The sequence below is a fragment of the Anabrus simplex genome, chromosome 4 (assembly GCF_040414725.1).
Source record: "Anabrus simplex isolate iqAnaSimp1 chromosome 4, ASM4041472v1, whole genome shotgun sequence".
Taxonomy (NCBI): Eukaryota; Metazoa; Arthropoda; class Insecta; order Orthoptera; family Tettigoniidae; genus Anabrus; species Anabrus simplex.
The window spans coordinates 385,663,230-385,685,381 of NC_090268.1; the positions used below are offsets into that span (position 1 = coordinate 385,663,230).

At 38.0% G+C, this 22,152-nt stretch overlaps 1 protein-coding gene across 3 annotated transcripts in view; it reads right to left on the reverse strand.

Annotated features, from left to right (window-relative positions):
- Positions 1 to 22,152, reverse strand: part of Klp10A (kinesin-like protein 10A) — a 664,442-nt gene that overhangs the window by 136,115 nt on the left and 506,175 nt on the right. For all 3 annotated transcript variants that reach the window (XM_067145844.2, XM_067145843.2, XM_067145845.2), the window contains one exon: positions 18,579 to 18,745. In XM_067145844.2, coding sequence (XP_067001945.2) covers positions 18,579 to 18,745 — 167 coding nt within the window. The remainder of the gene's footprint in view (positions 1 to 18,578; positions 18,746 to 22,152) is intronic.

Genomic DNA, 22,152 nt, shown 5'->3' on the forward strand with positions numbered 1-22,152 from the left:
ATCATAGTATTCAAGCTATTCAATCCCTACCTTGAGACACTGATTGGAATGAGTAGTGTGCATATTTAACGGAATAATGATGAGGAGTGTTCATGGCAGTCTGCGACTTGGTTGTTCCAGCTCTGGAACTTTGGACTGTTAGATCGGCACCGTAGTACTGTTCATTGAAAGTGAGAAGTGTGCGGTTTTTCATTTGATCGAGTATTTTGTATGATAACATTGCTTTCAATCGCTACATTCCTACTGACGTTTTTGTAATGACCTATGTTGAATTCAGTTATGAAAACCACCAAGTCAGTCTTTCTGAGAATCCCGTAGCGAAGCACGGGTACATCAGCTAGTTTGAAATAAATTTAACGTTTAAGTTTAAACGCATGTCATATTAAAATGAAGTAAAAGCAAAAAGAAACATACAAAATTAATGATTCTATAAGAGAAATACAGATGTTAGGTTCCATCTTACAATGCGTGTGATCGCGTGACTTGCCGATGAGCGAGTGATCGTGGGTTAAACAGCCAAATAAAGAACTCTGTCTCCTTTCATAGGAGATATCTGTCCCGAGCCTGACATTAAGCCTCTAAGGCCCGGTTGTGTACAGTCATCCGACGGAGATCAATTTAAAACCTAGTTCTGAAAATGAATTGAGATTATGACTGTTGCGTTGTACAAAACTGAACTCTGTTTACACCTGTGTAGTTCAAATTCAATCTGAGTTCAGAAAAGTGGACGTTGCAACACCGCAAAACAAATGAAACATGAAAGCTTTGCCCGCTGGATAATGCCTGAATGGTGGGATTGACCTGGCCGTGACTGTCTATAATGTTGCGATCTCTCAAAGTAAACATGGAAGGAATTTTTAAGAAATGTTCTGCAAATTTCACACCAAAAGAAAAGGATGATTTGTTGGATACTGTACTATTAAGGTACAAATTTAGAAAATAAAAGAACCAATATGGTTACTTTGAAATTGAAAGAGAAGGCATGGACAGAAATTGAAGCTGCGTTCAATTCTAGTAGTATGGGCATTCAGAGGGACTGGAAAAGTCTCAGGTTATGCTACGAGAACATCAAGCAGACAACCAAGAAATCACTCAAATGAGAAGGCAAGTGTCAAATACTTTTTTTTATTTTGTAAGAAGAGTAATTTATAATAATTCATATTCATGTCTTCTGATCAATTAACATTAATATGATACTCATTGTAACAACTTGTTTTATGTTTTCAGACTGAACTACATAAAACAGGCAGAGGCAGTGCTGTTACTTCCACACTGAATAGTACTGAAGAAAAGTTAACTGGTGTGCTACAGCAGCAATTTTTGCCACTATCAAATCCTTTCAGTGACTATGACAATTTCCATCCTGCAGTAAATCACTCTAGCAGGCAGCAACCAGAAATGTTAGTCAAGGTAGTGGATGTAGAAGTGGGCGAGGAAGGAGTAATACAGGAAATTCTTGTTCATAAAAGTGTGCTTTCTCTGAAAGAAAGTGTGACCAGTCATGAAGCATCAAGTTCACTGTCCGGAAGGAAGAGAGGGAACAGTTTGTACAAGTTGAAGCAAAAATTTTATTTTAAAAGGTTGAAATATTTAGAACGTGAACATGAACTTAGAGTACGGAATTTAGAAATGGATTACAAAATAAAAGAACTTCAGGTTAAAAGTCTTCAAAATTAAGCATTTAAGCTTGTGAAATGTGAAGTGAAACATGTGAAATTAAAATGCTTCATCAAGATTATATATATTATTACGTGAATAATAATTGCAGTTTGCACTGCAGTATTTTCTCCCCTCTGTATCATTTGCAGCCACTTCTGGGAGGTCTATGTAAGGCATTTCCTCTCTTGCAGCATGGTGATCAATATCAGGGAAATCATTTTTACTTATACCAACAGTGCTTAATAAAAATGTAGCTATAATAACTGGAGGAACTTGAGGTAGTTTCACTTGAAGCTTCATCCTCAGGCATGGAAATCTTCTCTTAACCATTCTGAAGGCCCTTTCAATTGCAGATCTAGCTGTTCTATGTGCACGGTTGTAAGCACATTCGGCATCTATTTCCTCATGTAAAACAGGAGCAAGTAGATAGCGACAACAACAGTATCCAGTATCGCCATCTCGCAACCACATTCCTGAATCGTAACTTTGAGTCGCAAATTTCAGCATCATTACCACCAGGAGATATTATGGCCACACGAGTACTGTCCACTGTCCCCAAAACGCAGGGCAAATTGTCAATTTTGTAAAAAAGTCTAATTACCTGAGCCGCTTCAAGACGTTCGGTAGGCATGGTTATGAATTCTGGTCTCCATGAAGCAATTTGCCTGGTCACTTTATGAATTGTTGTGGAAGCCATTCACTTGTAAATGTTAGATCTCTAACAACTATTTGAATACTTCCTGTGGCATAAACCTAAGAGTACCAAGCTCGATAGCTGCAGTCGCTTAAGTGCGGTCAGTATCCAATATTCGGGAGATAGTAGGTTCGAACCCCACTGTCGACAGCCCTGAAAATCGTTTTCCGTGGTTTCCCATTTTCACACCAGCCAAATGCTGGGGCTGTACCTTAATTAAGGCCACGGCTGCTTCCTTCCCACTCCCAGCCCTTCCCTGTCCCATCGTCGCCATAAGACCTATCTGTGTCGGCGCGACGTAAAGCAACTAGCAAAAAAACACCAAACCTAAGAGTTATTAGTAACATGCACATCGGCACATCGGTGACAGGGGATAATTTCTTTGAGCAGGTTTTTTGTACAGTGTCCCTTAACTTTAATTCCAGTCATTCCACAACATCTTTCAATAAACAAAATCTCATTTTGAACATTTGATTATACATTTCAATCATCAGATTCCGCCTGTGCCGAAAGACGTGAGGAGCTCGTCATAAGATCAATTCTTCTTCTTCAGACTAAAAGTCGGAATAATCTGACATCCCTGCTAAGGAAAATATATTATAAATTTGCTACGTTTTGTAAACTTAAAAAAAAATAATTAAAAGTAATTAATTACTGAAGAAGTATTATAAAACTAAGTATTAGCAACAACTTTGAATTGCAGTAGGCTATTGTGTATGATATTCATATAACTATTTCTGAAATATTATTTAACTACTAGCATTCAAGATATTTATAACTCACCTCGATATTATTAAGATATTCTTACATAGATAAGAATAAAGGACACACTTCAAGTCTTCAGGTCTAGTTCAATGTTTAATATGAATGATAATGATCTAGGTTCAAGGAGATTAAACTACAAATATTCAGAACTTGAATGAAGAAGAGATCATCTTAGATTAGCGTTTATAAAATGGAAAACTGAAGTTCAACTGACTAGCAGCAATTTTTACTCGTTAAACTTACATCAAATGTTTTATAAAACTGGGCCTAATTAAAGCTAGGCTCATGGCACAAGCTGATCATTTCAATAACGGCAAATTATTATGCAGTCTTGTTATTAATGAAATGTTGATCAAACAGCAGTCCCCAATAAGTCCAATCTCTCCTCTGCGTAATGGGGGGACAGGCAACGGTATGAAGTAGGGGATAGCCTGTAAGGGCGAAGTACAGTTGGGACGTTGTGTACCCCAGGACCATTATGGTAGATGTGAAGGCCTTACAGGAACCCTGAAAAATAACGGCTAATGGGGCTCTGGTGAAGTCTTCAACGGCAACTGAGGCAGAGAAGGAGACCTCTGGTACGGCAAAGTTGGTGGAGGAGTCAACCCTCCCTCTTGGGGTTAAATGAAGAGGGAATCTACTGCATTGTGGTGAAAAGGGATCTTCAAAGGCTAAAGGAGACAACCCCGAAAGAAAACAGCATGCCTGGAGGCTTTAAGCGACAGCCCCACCAGAAGGCTCGGGTGCTGTGGACCAATAAATCGCACAGCCTTAAATTAAGCTGTTACAGAAACATCAACAAAGAGAAACCAGACTGATCCAAAGATGACAACTTTTGGTTTGAAAAAGGCAACAAAAATTCGAGTATGGAATGCGAGAACTCTGCGGGAAAGTGGAAGACTATGACAGGCAGTGGCATGTATGAAGAGTTATGACCTGAACATAATAGGATTAATTGAGGTGAGATGGAGCGAGTTTGGGGAATTGAACACGCATGATCGAGCTACATTTATATATTCTGAAGATCTGAGAATAGAGCGAGTTGTGATGGTGTGGGTATAAATATTGATGGACAAGGAGGCTAAGAGGAACCTTATGGAGTGGTATCCAGTGTCGGCAAGGATACCTGTGGCACATTTCAACACCAATATCAAAAATGTTGTGGTCATACTGTGCTATGCACCCACTGAGACAGTAAAGGAAGAAGACAAACAGGCATTTTTTATATGCATCTAAATCACCCAATTAAAAAACAAGAAAGTTATAGTTGGAGATTTGAATGCATAAGTGGGCCAGGATAATGAAGGCTTGAGCACATTATGGCATACGAGAACAAAATGGGAATAGACAGGTCTTGGTGGATTTCTGTGCCACCCATGATCTGGTTATTGGTGGCATGGTATTTTCACATAAAGATTGCCATGAAGTGACCTGGGTATCACCGGATCATAGGATAAAGAATCAGATAGATCATGTGGCAATTGGATGAGGGTGGAGGCGTTCACTGTTGGATGTGAGGAACACGAGAGATGCAGACTTCGGTAGTGATCATCATCTTGTTGTGGCTACCTTTAAAATGAAGATCCATGCACAGATAAGGACAAAACAGACAAGGAAGCGATACGATGTTGGAAAGCTGAAAGATGACAGAAAGGTGAAGGAAGTTTTCAGGATAGAACTCTAGAATCGTTCTCAAGTACTCCCCGAGGTGGAGGATGAAACTGTTGAGGAAAAATGGATGAAGATTACATCTTTTATGGAAGTACGTGAAAATATCCTGGGTTTTAAGGATAGGAGGAAAAAAGATTGGATAATCGAGCAGGCATGGGAAATCATTGGAGAGCGGAGAGAGATGAAGGAGGCAATGAACGCATATATGACATGAGCAAGAAAGGCAGAACTGCAATAAAATCATGCTGTAAAGGATAGGGAAGTAAAGAGAAGTGCGAAGAAGGAACTGGACAGATGACCTGTCTCAACAGGCAGAAAAGGCAGCCAACAAGGGAAATCTCAAAGGACTCTATACCATCACCAGAATTCTGGCAAAAAAGCAGATGCAGAAAAACCATCCTGTCAGGAACCAAGACCCTCTTAACTAACCGTGAGGATCACCTGAAGCGATGGCAGTAACATATTTCTGCAGTTCTAAAACACTCAGTAAAAAGAAAATAAAAAGAAGAAATTCAGAGAGTTGCATATTTGTAAGGCAGCAGGAGTTGACAACATTCCATCAAAAGTCATGAAGATTGATATGGACACCACTGCCAATATACTGCAGCCTCTATTCGAGAAGGTATGGGTTACTGGAGATGAGGGTTGTTGAAGTTGCCAAAAAAAAAGGGGGATACGTCAAACTGTAACAACTGGAGGGGCATTACGCTTCTCTCATTCCCTAGCAAAGTCTTCACCAGGATTCTGCTGAACAGAATTATAGAGTATGTCAACTTGAGGCTCCGACGAGAACAGGCAGGCTTTCGTCGGAATCCCTCATGCATCAAGCAAATAACCGCCTAGAGGATAATTCTGGAGCAGTGTGCCAAATGGTCATCTCGCCTCTACGCTGTGTTTGTTGAATCTGAGAAAGCTTTTGACTCGTTCAACAGAGAAGCCATGTGGAAGGAAGTGAAGCATTATGGAGTGCCAGCACAATTGTCAACTTCATTCAAGAAACGTACCGCGAGTACACATGTAGTCATTCATGGGGGCCGTATATCTGTGCCTATATCTGTACATTCAGGAGTTCGTCAAGGGTGCAATTTAACTGTAAGGGTGTATCCTGTCGCCAACTATGTTCTTATTACTATAATTACACTATTACTATATACTGTAACTTATAACTATGTTCTTGGTTGTGATCGATGCGGCAAGGTGGAACGTGACTTAAAATATGACAAGTGGTATCCAATGGGGATTAATCAATAGGCTTGAAGATCTGGAACTTGGCGACTATTTGTCTCTCCTGTCTGAGTCACAAGGGGAAACATAGCAAAGCTCGAAGATTTGATAAAGGAAGGGGGAAAAAATGGGACTAATGACCAATTCAAAGAAGACCAGGGCCCTAAGGATTAACACCAACAAATTAGACCCATTTTTCTTTAATGGTGAATCTTATCGAGGATGTGGATAGCTTCACTTACTTGGGCAGTGTAGTTGCCAAAGATGGGGGAGCTGTACAAGATGTTTCGCAGCACATTCAAAAAGCAAATGGTGCCTTTGTTAGGTTCTATATGGGGTTGAAGAACAACAGAATATCTATGAGGACTAGACTCCGCATCTTCCAAAGTAATGTCAAGTCTGTTGTGGGTCCAAGACTTGGAAAGTGACTGGAGTAATTACATCCAAATTTCTTTGTTAACCGCTTTTTGCGAAGGATTCTTAACATCTACTGGCCGGATGTAATCTCGAACCATGAACTATGGAGAAAATGAGATCGCCATACAGATAAAGCAGCGGAAATGGAAATGGATCGGGCATACACTGAGAAAGGGGAACAAAGCAATTGAGAGAGAGGCACTGGAATGGAACCCACAGGATAAAGGAAGAGAGGAAGACCCAAGAAAACGTGGCGAAGATCTGTTCACATGGAAGCAATGGAAGAAGGCAAGATCTGGAGTGAGGTAGAGGCTGGCTGTCATCAGGTCCAGATGGAGATGCTTTGTTGATGCCCTATGTTCCACAAGGAACAACAGGAATGCTGTCAAATAAGTCAAGATCAAACAGCAGGTCCTGTATGATACCAAACATGATTTATTTTTTGGAGAAGAAGACACCCCAAGCAACATTCAGACACTAAAGAACTAACTTCCAACGAGACATTCAAGGAAGCACATCATTGACTAAGGATCAACATGTTTTAGAGAACAGACTTCTGTCCTTCCTAATTTGTTGCCTGCCTACTAAATACAGATTACCTATAGGCACCGTGCAGATAGATCGAAATGCTACTACTAGTGCTACATAGTGGCCCGTTCTGAAACAAGAGGTGAGGTGTACTGTGAGAGTCTCAGTACAACATGTGCGACATTCGAAGAAGTTGCAAGTGATAAAAATCATTGTTATCCGTATTGAAGATACTGAATGTAGGATGCTAAAAGGTTTGTTTTGTCACCTATTCAATACATATAAATTATACAATTTAGGAATTTATTGATTCCACTTGAGATATGTTTCGCCCTTCATTGAGGGCATCAGTCAAATTATCTCCTCAAGGCAAAAATCAGGTACCTGGTTAGTAGTTGACATGCACAAATTAATACATATTATTAATACACATTACAAAAATTAAGTATGAGAAACAGTTGTACAATAGTGATGGTTGGATATATAGGTTTATAGAATAAGAAGTCACCACCAATACGTAAAAATTAAAATAGTAGAGTTCGGCAGTTGCGTCAACTGTTCTCCAGAGCACGACTGCCGAACTCTACTATTTTAATTTTTACGCATTGGTGGTGACTTCTTATTCTATAAACCTATATATCCAACCATCACTATTGTACAACTGTTTCTCATACTTAATTTTTGTAATGTGTATTAATAATATGTATTAATTTGTGCATGTCAACTACTAACCAGGTACCTGATTTTTGCCTTGAGGAGATAATTTGACTGATGATGCCCTCAATGAAAGGTGAAACATGTCTCAAGTGGAATCAATAATAAATTCCAAAATTGTGTAATTTATATGTATTGAATAAGTGACAAAACAAACCTTTTAGCATCCTACATTCAAAGAAGTTGCGGGTTTAAAGCGATTCAATTCGGGGATCTAAGTGAATTATCATGCAATAAAGGAAGAAGCCTTTTTGTCAGTGGCCACGTGAACGGCGTTGAAGAGTTAATTTTCAATGGTTTCGGATACATCACAGGAAAAGTCACCCGACAAAAATCGGTCACTTTGCCGCCTTATATCGTGAAACTTGAGGTAGGCAAGGTGTAGTTAGGTAACAATTTATGAAGTTTATTTTGTAAGGATTACTTAGTGCACGTTTGCTAAGTTGTACGCATTTTTATTTTGTGTTCAGGTTGACCAGAATCGTAATGTCTTTATCAGCGGATGTTCCTGCCCTGCCGGCGCCAGAGGAACTTTCAAACACCTAGCTGCGGTAGTGTATTATATAAATAATGAAAGTATTGCCTCCAAAACAGACTGTCTGCAACAATGGGGAAAACCGAGTCCGAAAACAATGTCAACAGAAAACGCATAGAAGAACTGTTCGGTAAAAAGATTTTGAAGACATCCCTTCCCCCCTTCGAATTAACTGAGGATATTTTAAAACACATCCCTTGCAGTCTTCGTAAAATGCTTTGAGCAGAAGCAAGTACTGAAATCGAACAATCGTGCAGGGCCATAGTCACCTCATTGACAGACAGGGTAGAGAATGATGTGGAGGGAGAAGACTGTGAGGAAATTGTGACACAGCTATTACATTTGCAAGTCTCTAACGACGTGCGCTTGCCAGACAAATACATCTTTTGCACTGTGAGCGACGAAATGTTTTTTACAAGTAACAACTCTTGCTTGTTGAACGGTGAACAGATCAAACTGAAACGGTTCGTTAATTAATGGAGGTTGCAAATTCGTTAACACGCAACAAATATGCACAATGTCATCCATGTGTGGAAAAAGTTCTGTTGGCAATTTCTGTAATATATTGTATATTTTGATTCTTTGAATACACCTTTCTACGTGAATTCTAACACACTCAATATTGTCCTACTCTCAACTTCCTCAGTTGTTAATCTCCTGAGATGTAAGAACAGTGGTGTCACGATTATGACACCGCGGCCAGATAAGTTAGTTCTGATACCAGGAAATCCTTAATCAGCCATGACCTCGTCGCCAGGTTGAAGGAAAGTTAATAAACCACTGTCTGTTGTCATGAATGAATCGCTAACTCTCCCACCGTAACATTTAGGTTTAAAGGTGATCACACCACTAGGCGTGACTGCAATTAAAACTTCTGCAGTGTGGCAACCCTTGTATTGAGAATAGAAATACATTCTCTGATCTTCTTGGGGGCTGTTCAACCCTAAATTCCATGCAGTCAATGACTCGACAGTTACCGTAATTTCTCTTAAATGCTGGAGGCATTGTTTCCTGAACACTTTCTTTTCTAGGCCAGAATATGAAATGTTTCGTAGGCAGTGCCAGTTGCATAAGCACGGTCGTAAAAATACGTGAAATCGGTGTCCTGTGAACTCTGAATAGCAGGTTCAAAGAAGAATAGGACAACACGGTTTTCATTTTCACTAGGAAAATCGATAATCTGGTTTCTTTACATAATTTCAAAACGTTACAGTTTGTTAATAACGCAAGCAGCAAGGCAAAGACGTTGAAGTTCACACCTGTTCAATCACGCATTTGTGTATTGTTCCTTATGAAACTGTTGCCTTGGAAATCTGGACCCTTGATGTCTGCATGATCGTCTTCCATTCCACACATTTCATTATATTTTGTAATGTCCCTTCTCAAACCGAAATTAAGTGGAATACATGCTTGTGTCTTTATGTCATTTTTATTTGTTGAACAAGAGAACATGAAGTCTGAAAAATGAAAATCAGATGCATCTGTTACCACGAAAAATTTGAAACTTTTCCGTCTCATTCTTCCTTTCTTAATTGCTTGAGTTGTCTGTGAAAACACTAAGCTGGGTCACCCCGGCCCATTCCTCTTCTTGTATTCATCCGGAAATATTGTTGGAACATAGGCTGGACTTAGTGGGTGTCCAGATCTTCTGTTTCCGATGAAATGTGCACTACATACTCTTGAGAAAGTCGTAGGTTGCCGAAGTGATCCATCAGTGCTAAAAATTAAAACCAAAATGAAATTACATCGGTCCAATTGAACTTATTGCAAACATGTGCAGTACGTATGTGTAGACCTACTTAGTTCGTTCAGTTAACTGCTTGTATCCATTGCCTCCTTCGGTCCACTTCTATCACTCGTTTTGGAAAACGATAAAAGTGAACTTCACTTCCCGTCTTTACGTAAGTATTGGAACATCTGACAACACAACAATTGCGTTACTTGATCTCCTTTTCTCTGCCATTATCATCGGAGTAACTACACGCTCAGTCATAAATAACAGAACAGCTACTGTGAGTCTGGAGCCTGCCTCACGTGTTGTTCTCCGCCCGGTCGCTACAGCGACACAGTGCCTATAGTGTATTTTTTTAAATGAAAAAATTATCAAGCATCCACCAAGCATGTCGCCAAAGAAGTTGAAGGATGTGGTTTCCTTGTATTTTGCATCATAACTGATACCAAATAGCTTAATATGATAATAGTGGAAACTCCTGCGAGAAAATGGCAACAACGCTTCTGCATGCCATCTAGCGGTTCGAGGAGATAACTACACTTGCTACTGCTGTCAGCTGTGTATGTTACATGTGTCTCATTTGTACTTCAGATTGTTTTATGCTCATCATCACTATTATGGAAATGGCAGGAAGAGAAGTTATTTGTGTTATCTATGGGTGTTTTAATTACAGAAAACAAAGTGATCGCAAGTCATTTTGCAAATTTCCCAACAACAAAGTGCTGTGAAGGCCTACTTGTTAATGTTTACGTGCCTGTATTTTTATTTATTTATGTGATCATGCTTTCTTTTGTAACGGTTCAAATCCTGTTACAAGGTGATATCTGTATTATTATTATTATTATTATTATTATTATTATTATTATTATTATTATTATTTCATGTAATAATAATAATAATAATAATAATAATAATAATAATAATAATAATAATATCATCATTATTATTATTATGTCCATACTATTATTACTTTATCTGTGAGATTACTATTATTGTATTATCATTCTTGTTCAATTCTGCAATGCTTGTCGCTTGCGTGATTGTAGTTAAATGTATGCATATATACGTGTGTGTAGATTAACACTAAATACATGTACAGTAAAGAGTTGCTATATATCAGATGTTTGATATGACATTGCTACATTGTGCAATACTGGTGGAGTAAATGCAGAGTCATCACCACGTCACGGCTACGTCATCGTGAGCATTTAGCGATTAGCTCAGTTTCTTTGAGTATCCCTGGCCGCTCCGGGCTATTTCACCATTGTAGGTAACACTTGTCGCGAGGTGGGAGTAGATAATAGTTATTTCTGGAGATTATGTAGGTGCGTCAACCTAACGTCTATAAAAGGTGGCTGCATATTGTAGCGTCAGTCATTATTCTACTGGAAGGAGAGGCTATAGTTGGCCATTAAGTGAACGAGATGGAGTGGCCTCAGTCAGTCAATGGAGTCATTAGTTAAACGGAAGGTGAAGAGAGAAGAAGTGGATGCTGAACAGTGATGGAGTCATAGAAGGATACACTTGCAATGGAGTCATACCATACAGACTTGCAAAGAAGTCATATGATATGGAGAAGAAGCAGTCACATGGATACATCACCAAATTAGGCGTGACACATCTACAGTCAACACCAGATCTAAGGAATACGTCGTAATTACACTCAAAGTGTTAAAGGTACAGTCAAGTGAAACAGTGAGGGATATATTTCGTACAAATTGTTAAATGTCCGGTCAAGAAGAATTCAAATTCATGCCTAGTTTCTTTCAGTTGCAATGTCATAATTTCATATTCTCATCTGTTTTATCGCAACAAGACTTACTAAATTTTATTGAAATTATTTCAAGAATCTATTATGTTCTATCAAATTTCGTTTCATTTCCAGAGTAGAATCACTTAACCGCTAATTTTATGGGGAAACCTAACGCCAATCTCCTTTTCCCAGAACTTATATGGTATGTTGTCAAAAGTAAGTTTATTACCCCACACCCTAGATATAGTCAAGATTCTCATTCTATTATTGCTGCACTGAGTTGTAGCTGGTGCCCATCAAATAACGTATGTGTAAGTAAGCAGGTAACAAGTGTGAGTACAAGGTTCGATGATTGTGTATTTTATTTAATGAATATTAATTTTCATATTTCCATTTTAAATTCAGATTTGTATGTTTTCAAGTAAGTAAACGAGTTAGGAACATATCACTTTTAAATATTGTTATTATTAAACCTATGCATTTAATAAATTTTTAAGTGTACTCAGTGGGCTGTGAAGAGCAGAAGGGCAGATTTAGATGAAATTCTGAGGACCAAAAGAAAATGCAGACTATTATGTCATGGGCTGGGCCCGTAGCAAGTTTTCTCGTGCTGAGTGTAGCGATGTATTGTCATCTTATGTTAATGATGATAGCATGGAAAATTTGCACATAGAAATGAAGTATGATAATTCTAAAATGATGTTTCCGAATATTTTTTGGGGAAAGTTAGGTGCTAACATTAAAAAAATTGTGCTTTACGTCGCACCGACACAGGTCTTATGGCGACAATGGAATTGAAAAGGCCTAGGTGTGGAAAGGAATTGGCCGTGCCCTTAATTAAGGTACAGCCCCACCATTTGCCTGGTGTGAAAAACCATCTTCAGGGCGGCCGATAATGGGGTTCAAACCCACCATCTCCTGGATGCAAGGTCACAGCCGCGTGCCCCTAACCGCACGGACAACTCGCCCGGTTAGGTGCTAAAATACCAGGAACATTTGAAGCTAGTTTTTCCTTCCCTACATTTTGTTACAAGAACGATGCAAATGTCTTAAAATCTGTATTTCGTTGCGTTCGAAGTCTAAATGTGTAGTGTTTTAATAGCACGTTCTGATGGTGTTCCCCTCAAGCCCCTAGATGGCAATACTTCACGCTGTCGCCGCTGCTCTGCGTGTTAAGTGAGGAGATTTTCCAGTGTTATATTAAGCTATTTGCTGATACCGGCAAGGCTAATGTAGTTATGATATTTTCTACTGACAAGCACATGAAGAGCGGTGTGCCTCATCCAGAAACTCCAAGTCGGCTACTACTTCTAATCCTTGTCATATTCTTCAGAATGTAAGTGCTCGAAAGAACTAGGTTTGACAGACAGGAAGATAAATACGAGCACACGTGAGAAGTCTGTACGAGTTTCAGACTACAGATGCAGTGAAGCTTGTCAACGTTTTGAATAGGATACAGGTTCTTCCTCCAAATTGTAATTATCGATAGAGCTAAGGAAATAGTTTCTCTAAACCTCCAGCAGCACTTTAGTTATTAAAGGACAGACAGCCAACATCCCCAAACTTATTCTGCAAGGCAGACGCTACTGCAATATATGGAAAATGTAATCAGTGGCTCACTCTTCATGATAAAAGTAGCACTATTTAATGTCAAAATTTTCATTTTTGGTCCATATTGAATCAAGATTTACATTACAAAATACAGGTAAGTGGTTCCACCTATTCAATACTACAAAGTTGTGAAGTTATTAATATGTCAGTTATTTATATGCGACGTATTGTACCAGTAAAATAGCTCGACTTTATGAATTAATTTTAAAGTTAGCATGAAGCAGAACTCAGAGCAATACTGAGTGTAGGGGTTGGTACAGGAGCCAGGGTCCCATCTACAAGAAAATTTTAATTAGATTGAATAATAGATTTTTATTCAGAATATGCATTTCAAAGTGCTAAGTGCAAATCACCTTACTGTTGATAGTTGCTGTCTTCAACATCGCCTTTTGATAACCCGTGCTCCCAGTTCACCAGGCTGAACGGGGCTGGAACACATTCTGGAAGTTGCCAATATTACGTTGAGATAAGGATGGAACAGCCAGGTTGGTTTGATATGGGTTTGAGTCTGGAACTTTCAACGCTCTAGACGGTCTCCGACATTCTCCGATGATGTTGCGGGGTAATCACTCGTCACATAACTTACACGAGTGTCCAAATTTACGCAGTCTTCCGACACTTTGGTTTAACAGCACTGTTTCTTTTAATATGGTTGGGATATGCCATCAAATTCACTCTTAATCTTGTAGATAATATTTATAAGTTCGCTAAAGATGAAGATGCGGGTAGCATCGAGATTGGAAGAAAATAAGCACAGTTCATGAATAGAAATTATGAAACTGAAAACTGTTCACGCACTTGGCACAGTTCGTGGTGATTTTCCACTAAAGGAGCACTTGACATTGAAAGAAATGTATGACTGCTCTATAGTTTATCAAAGACACTGCTGTCAGTCATGCAATAATACTAAACACTTTGATGAAGAAATAAGGTTGAAATGAAAAGTACAGTTCGTTGTTAGGCGCACTTGACATTAAATAAATTAGGCGACTGTTCTAGAGTTTATCAAAGACACTGCTGTCAGTCACACACAAATAATTTACACACTTATCAGAAGAAATACAAAATTTTGTTTGAATTCGATAAAGAGCACAGTCTGAGTTTGGAGTGAAACCTTGGTGTCGTAACACACGATTATGGTAATCACTTGCATTAACATTCACGTGAAAGTTCGAACACTTTCATAAACGCCCTTGTTCATAAATGAAATTATGCTGACTGAGATTTAACAGAATGTCACAGTTAATAGTATAATATAGTGGTGTCACATTGTAATTTATGACATGTTTATTCAGAGATTAAGTTCTGCTGACTGATACTTGACTGTTGTCACCTAAGTCCAATACATGACTTGTCTTAATCAAGTTCAAACACGCGCACAGATAAGTTCAACATGCCTGTCAGAGTGTAAGTCCCACATGAAGACTTCAAATATTCGAAGATAGCCTCTGTCAGCACTTCGACGAACACTGCAGCGTGGACAGTTAGGCTGGACACCCAGCTATGACTGTGTGATCGGGTCTAGTGACCTCAGCTTATATTCAGTTTGGGGCTCCTACGTCATCAGATAACGTGATCTCTCTGAAGTTGATTATCTCGTGAATCCCTCGACGGATTTTCTTGAGATTCATAATTTGAGCCGTTTGTGTTATCCTCTTCAAAATGACGTATTGTTCAAGTCGCTACGATTACTATTATAGGAGTTTTAAAATTTTTCCATACTGAATGTTTGTGAAGGCGTGACGTTCATATCCAGAACATACCAGGCCATGCAGGCTACATGTGGCATCAGGCGGGTAGTTTATCTTGTCCCTGCAGCTACGTCGCACACACAGCTGTTGCTGGCACGCCTGCTCGCTCCTCCGAACGTAAACAAACCAAGTTCGCTCTGAACATCTGGCGTGATGATGAAGTACAATTAACAGTCAAAAAATACGGCATGTACAGGTTGTAACCGGTACAGTATTAAGAACTTCACAACTTTGTAGTATTGAATAGGTGGAACCACTTACCTGTATTTCTTAATGTAAAAGTAGCACTACTCATAATAATAGGGCAGGGAATGAAGACCTTATGCAGTTTTCCTCCATTAGCGACGAGAGGTTTCAACAGTTAGTAAACCAGTTTCTCGAATATCTCAACAGTATTAAGATAGGATGTGAAGTATCAGGAAAGGAATTCACAAGTACTGAAACATAATGAAGCGGTCATGGTTACAACAGCGTTAATAGTATGCTGCATAAAGAATCTCATCAAGAATGGCTTACACTGTGTTTAAGGGGTTTTAATTATGATTCTGTTGAAATGTTCTTCAGTGGACTGAGTCAAATGTTTGTAGCAAACATTGTAACCGTCCAGGCTTCTCCAGCCCTACTAATTTAATAATATAATTTTACGCGATATCATTTGATATCAAGTTTATCCGCCATCGGCAATTATTCATAATAACATATTTATTCAACGTCAATCATTTGTAATCAAGGCCTTTTGGAATCATATTGTATATATGATAACATCGTTTTATTATTTAAATTATTATATTATGTAGGATAGGAATTCATTATGTTGTAAATACGGTCAATATGTTGAGACATAGTTGTTTTCATTTCATCTCATGTTTGTGTATACGGAGGGTTATTCTTGAAGCTTGGGATTTTGCGAGAGTCATGGGTTTATTTTATGACCAAGGCTAGTAAACAGCGATCCGTGCGCGAGGCTTGCAAGCTGGTCAGCTATATCATCGCCACGCCTTCTGGACTTGTTGAGGAGGAAGAGAAGGGGAGTTGATGCTTCGATCTATCGAATCAGATACTTCGTTGTATATGAGTTTTGAGATTGAACTGTTACCAAGAGTGGGGGTGAGCCCGGATATATACTGATTCTCAACACGAGAACGGGACCTTACAAGCTTACAACCTTACGACCTTACAACCTTACAACCTAACTACGGATACTCCATCACTAGTACTTCTACTGTGAACATCTACTTTGAACGACGTGATTTGATTTTTGAAACGGTGTTTGGTCGCTCTGCGACATAGTTACTTTTGTACAATGTGTTATCGCTTCGATATAGTACTCAGCTGCGGTAATGTTATCGGATCTACGCGAGACGAAACAAGTTTACGGCTTGTGTTATTTTCAACAACTATTGTGGACGAAGAACTATGTTTAGTTCAAGTCTACGGAATTTTGGTACAAGTCTGTATTGTATAAATAGTATAGCTCAGTTGGATTGAGATTTCTATTAATATGGAAAAATTCATATCTCTGAATTTTCTCCTCTTACGATCAACGCTGATCAGTTTTTACAAGTATAGGGCCAATGTCTAATTTAAAGACTAGGCAAGTAGGGAGTGCCAGTCCAGATAGCCCGTACCATATCAGAGAAGGAAGGAAGGATGTCCATGGAGCAAATTCTACATCGAGAAGGAGAAAACGAGTAACCACGGAAACCAGATGACTTCAACGGAAGCTGCAATTGGTGAACTTCAATTAGATAAAGCAAGCAATAGTAAATTCAGTAAATTATAAATTCCTCCACGCTTTAAGGAAACTTTTCCGATTCATCTCATTTTTTTTGTATAATAAATTCATTTGTATTTTATATTGCGTTAATTTTCTTTCTTAAGCGATACTTGATGGTTAATTATTTAAAATCCTACCCCTGTGATTTAAGTATAAGTCTCTATGCCAGTAAATATAAATTTTGGTTTACAGTTTTATTTAAAACTGTAACCATGGCGCCCAAACATTACATAGAGAAATGGGGAACCATGGAATGTTAATTGTTTCTATTTGCGTGGCAATTTGCAGGCAAGCCACAAATAGTTTATTTAATATTCATGTGTCCCAAGATAATAACTTTCATCTCCCCAAGTGTTTGGACGAGAGGGAACAGTTACAACATGCTGAAATGCTACTTTTAGTATGAATAAAGTTATAAAGAGAGGAATTTTGTCTCTGCCCTCTTCCACAACTGTAAAAATTGCAGAAGACAGTACCAACATGCACCCAACAAGTAATGGAAGGTAGTGTTTGAAAGATCACTGAAGCATGTTGACTAAATTTCACTATGTATCTTAGATGGCCTACATGATATCCAGGATATGTAGAAAAATACAGAATATTTACAATGCCATGAAATACCTTTCTTTTAGCATGAACATTTTGTGGAAGTATTTCACTTGTTTCATTTCCTATACAGACTACCACACAGTTAATTTCCCTAGTGTATATACGAGTTTTCGTGGTGAAGAATATCGTTGCTGAGGTGTCCCGTGTTACTTGCAAAGGCAAGCTGATCACTACAAACTGCCATTTGCCCTCATGGATCTCATTTTTAAGTTCAACAAGAACTCCACATTCCATTACCCAACCTTTAGATTTATAGCAATTTTGTGTGTAATACAGAAGTTCACAGAAAGTGCTGTCTTTAAGTTACCAAACATAGAAGAGAAAGAACTTGGAGAAATATTTACTACCTGTTTGATAGTAAATTCCTCCTGCACACAGCAAGTGAAATGTATTACACTTGACTTACAAGGAGAGGTCGCCATGTGGTTTTCTAGAAAAGGTTCCAAATTTTGAAGATTTCCCCTTCATTCAAAAATATTTTAGCCCTGCTCTGGCAATTTTGCCAATGAGCCTTTTGTTCAAAATTTAACGTTTTAAAATCTATCCTCAAACTTTTGTAGTCTTATTCCCGCAGATATATCTGACTTGTCCCCATGGCATAGTCACTAGCGCATTGATGTTGGAAACTGAAGGTTTCCCAGTTCAAATCAGACCTTTATCTCTTTTCCCCTTTGTTTCTTTCTGTTCATTTTTCTTGTAATTCCATGTTTTTAGTACAATATTTAATTTTTTAGATGACATAAAATTCATCAATTTTTTCCTTTTTTCTATTTACAATATCAATAAATATTTAAATTATTATTTACATTATTTGTCACATATTCAATGTTCATCTGACAATGATTTGCTTGAATTTGACCCATTATTACACTTATTTGGGTGGTATTATTCCTGGAAACATTGGAAACAAAGCATTTCATGACAATGATCACATTTAATAAATACAGGTGCAGAGCTAGAATAATAATTTGACCTTATTACTTCATGCAAGAAATAGATGTTCTCAAATCTAAAAAACAAGATCAGATTTGAACTCTGAAACTTCAATTCCCAATATGAATTGCAATAAAATTGTTTGCTAATATACAAAATTATCCAAAGAGACAACAAAGGAATGTACTAAATGTAACACACTTACTTGTTTGTCTATTGGCCGATGATGTATCTGCTCCTCTCTCATTACCCGCAAGATCAATAAGAGAAAACTTGCCATGGACCCTACTGGCACCAGGAGATCTTACGACAATTTGAAAAACAGCATGCGACCGTGATGAATTTGTATTGGCTGATGTCTGTCCTGAAGTCCTGGAAGAAAAGAGTAAGACTCAAAGAAACACACATTTTCTTTTGACATTCGACAAGTACTTTACAAAGGTGAAAAAATGAGTGGATCCTCCTAATTCAATACATCATATATTCCATCATTAGATGGAGTAATAAAATTCAAACATGTTTCGACTCGTTTGAGCCACCTTCAGTGATAAAGTGGGGGGGGGTTTGAAATAATTTACATTATACAAGCTAAAAAAAGCCAAAAAACATAATGAACAATTGAAAAAATAAAAGAGAGCCTAGACTGAAACCAAATTAGCACAATATACAATATTTACATCATCACGTGGAGCAAAAATCAACTCACTCCAACAAAATTCAGAGAAACAATACCAAACAGGATGAAATCACTGTTGAAAATTCAGGCAGAAAATCTTTGTAGAAACCCATCACATCGAAATGGCTAGGAGGGGAGCGGCAGTGAAAAAGTTTGAGAAACCAAACCTGATATAACGTGCAGGCAAAAAGCCTGTGACAAGGAAAAACACTGATGAAATTTAAAAGATTTGAACAGCAGCATTCTCAATATCTTCTCAATCTAGCAGTACCATTCTTGATTATCCTTTCATAATGTTGGCTGGTTGGCTTGCCGTATTATAAAAGGTCAGAAGGACCGCGACATAAAATTGAGAAGCTGTGTTAGGGAGAAGACAGATGCACGGTAAACTGTAAGTAACCTACTGGAAACCGCCAATGAAATTCCAATCTGTAATGGAAAAATTGACTTCTTGTGTTACAAAACCAATATTTTGTAAACTAAGAGGAACGCAACTTCACTATGTGCACTTATTGTTCATTTTCATCTATATCATTTGTTTTCATTCCTTATCTTCTTAGGTTAACACAGGTTTTAGTTTCAATTATGTTTTGTATTAACCCCTGTTTCTCTGAATTTTGTCGCAGCGAGTTGTTTTTTGCTTCACATGATGATGTAAATATAGTATATTGTGCTAAGTTTGTTTCCGTCTAGGCTCTCTCTTGTTTTTTCATTTGTTCATATTTTTTGGCATTTTTTAGCCTGTATTATGTAAATTATTTCAACCCACCTCCCCCCTTTCACTGAAGATGGCTCAAACGAGCCGAAATATGTTTGAATTTGATTACTCCGTCTAATGATGGAATGTATGATGTATTGAATTACGAGGATATACTCATTTTTTCACCTTTGTAAAGTGAAAACCGTCAATACGGAATGATTCTAATATCTTGTAATTCGACAAGTACGCATTCCAGATATCGTTACAGTCCTAAGCATGTTAAGACACATCCACCTCATCCCTCCAGCTGACCTACCCTTCACACTTGCGTTCACAAGAAACATTGTCCCTCGGCAAGTATCAAAGATACAAAGTTTACGAGTTTGCCAAGTTTTTCTCAGTAGGCTGTATACATGTTTTATACATTTGCTGTTTTATAGTGAATAATATTGCAATTACTGTATCTTAAAATTACACAGCCACACAACACACAGTATTTACTTCACATCCAAACAGTAGCTGAAATCCTGTGGCTTGGGGGCTGATGTTTGTTTTGTTCCTAATATTCCTGAAATGGCATTAATAACCTAACACCCTGCTAATGAGGTGTTATGAACTTCATGTTGTTGGTCCGTACTGAAGTGAGATAACATAAATTATAAACAGGAGAGTTTTCCACCTATTCAATACATAGTTGTATTTACAATGTTATTTACATTACATGGGACTAGTTTCAACCCTACTCGGGGTCATCATCAGCCATAATTTAAACATACACAATATTTGACGAAATCCTAAAACATGTTTCTAAGCAGTAAGAACCTTATAAATATATAATTTACAACAATATGATGTGTGGTTGAAATTAGGCAAGGTGCTATGGCGCTCAAAATGTTGTGAATGAAAGTGAAATATTACGACTGACATAGGTGAGCAATATGTAACACAAGTACACTAAACACGCTAAAAAGTCTGGGTAAAGAAGTACAAATGAGATGCTCTGTGTTGTAGGTCAATTTCAGTATGATTTTAGACACGGTGTATCAGAGGGAATTCAGTAGGTCCTGGTAATACATAACGGTTGTGGACCGAGTGCTATGGTACTAAGAATGAACACAATATAACATGACACACACAGTAAAAGTATACATGTATGTACAATGTTTGAGTAACAAAAGTGTAGATGATACTCTCCAGAAAAATCTGTGATACACTGTAGCAGCTTAAGCAGAAAATTTGATACTTGGTGTATTAAGTAACCAAGCTATGTTGATAGGGCTGCATGGTTGATTGTTGGAATTGTGCAGACTGAATATGAAGTTTTAGAATTCTTCTTGAGAAGAAAGTAGACACTGCGTGTGGTGATCTTGATGGGTGGAACCCTCAGTTCATAGCAGAAACAAATTGGACCTATTAAAACTGAGAAAAGCCAGTAAAATGCAAAGTACGTGGAAAGAAGAATAGACTACAACAAAGCAAATGGACACTCACCTCGCGTGGCAGTGTGTGCAGCTTAGTTGGTGGTGTGCGACTGGTGGCGGAAGGGGAAATATGGGAGGGGAGGAAGGTGAGGGGGTACTAATGAGGGTTGTACCGCAACTGGTCTTTATTCAACATCACCAATTATATCAAGATGGCTAGAGAAATTGTTGGAGAGGTTCTTTATGACTTCGTGGAAAAATCTGTGTCTGAACAGGTCCTGTAGCTGCCTCTTACAACAGGCAGGGGACACTGCGGATGTATTCTACCACCCCCGCCAATTGAGAAGTCTTAATATGTACGGACTGAAAAATTTTGCATTTTGCAATAGCTAGACATTTCAACGAGAATGTTGACGGAAAATATGAAATTAGCAAATTCTTGCTATTTTGTAGTTAATTCATTATAAATGTGTTATTTTTTAGCGAAAACTATGCTTATCGACAGGAAACGTCCAAATCTCAATTTTCAACCATTACTATTGATTATTTTTAATTGAACTGATCGATTTATACAGCGGTCATTCAATTTTGTTGTTGTTTATTACAAATAAATGGTATCTACAAGACACTAGATGTGTGTCATTATCGTCCTGGATTTCTGGTTTTATACAACCTTTCTATTGATTATTCCTGAAAAGCTATATTGGCACTACAGTTAAAATTGAAATAATTGATAAAGAGATTCAACCTATTCAATACAAAAGAATAAGAAATGTAGTGAATTACATTCTTATTTAATAGTAAGTAGAAGTGGTACCGGTTTCGACCCTAGTCCAGGTCATCATCAGCCGATTAAAACAAGAAAAACAATGCATAGGAAAAGGAAATGAAAGATCAAGTACACTCCGGATCAGTAGAAGAGGCGATATAAAAATGAACAGGGGTAGACACTGTAAAATTTAGTAGTAGTAAAATGTAAGTC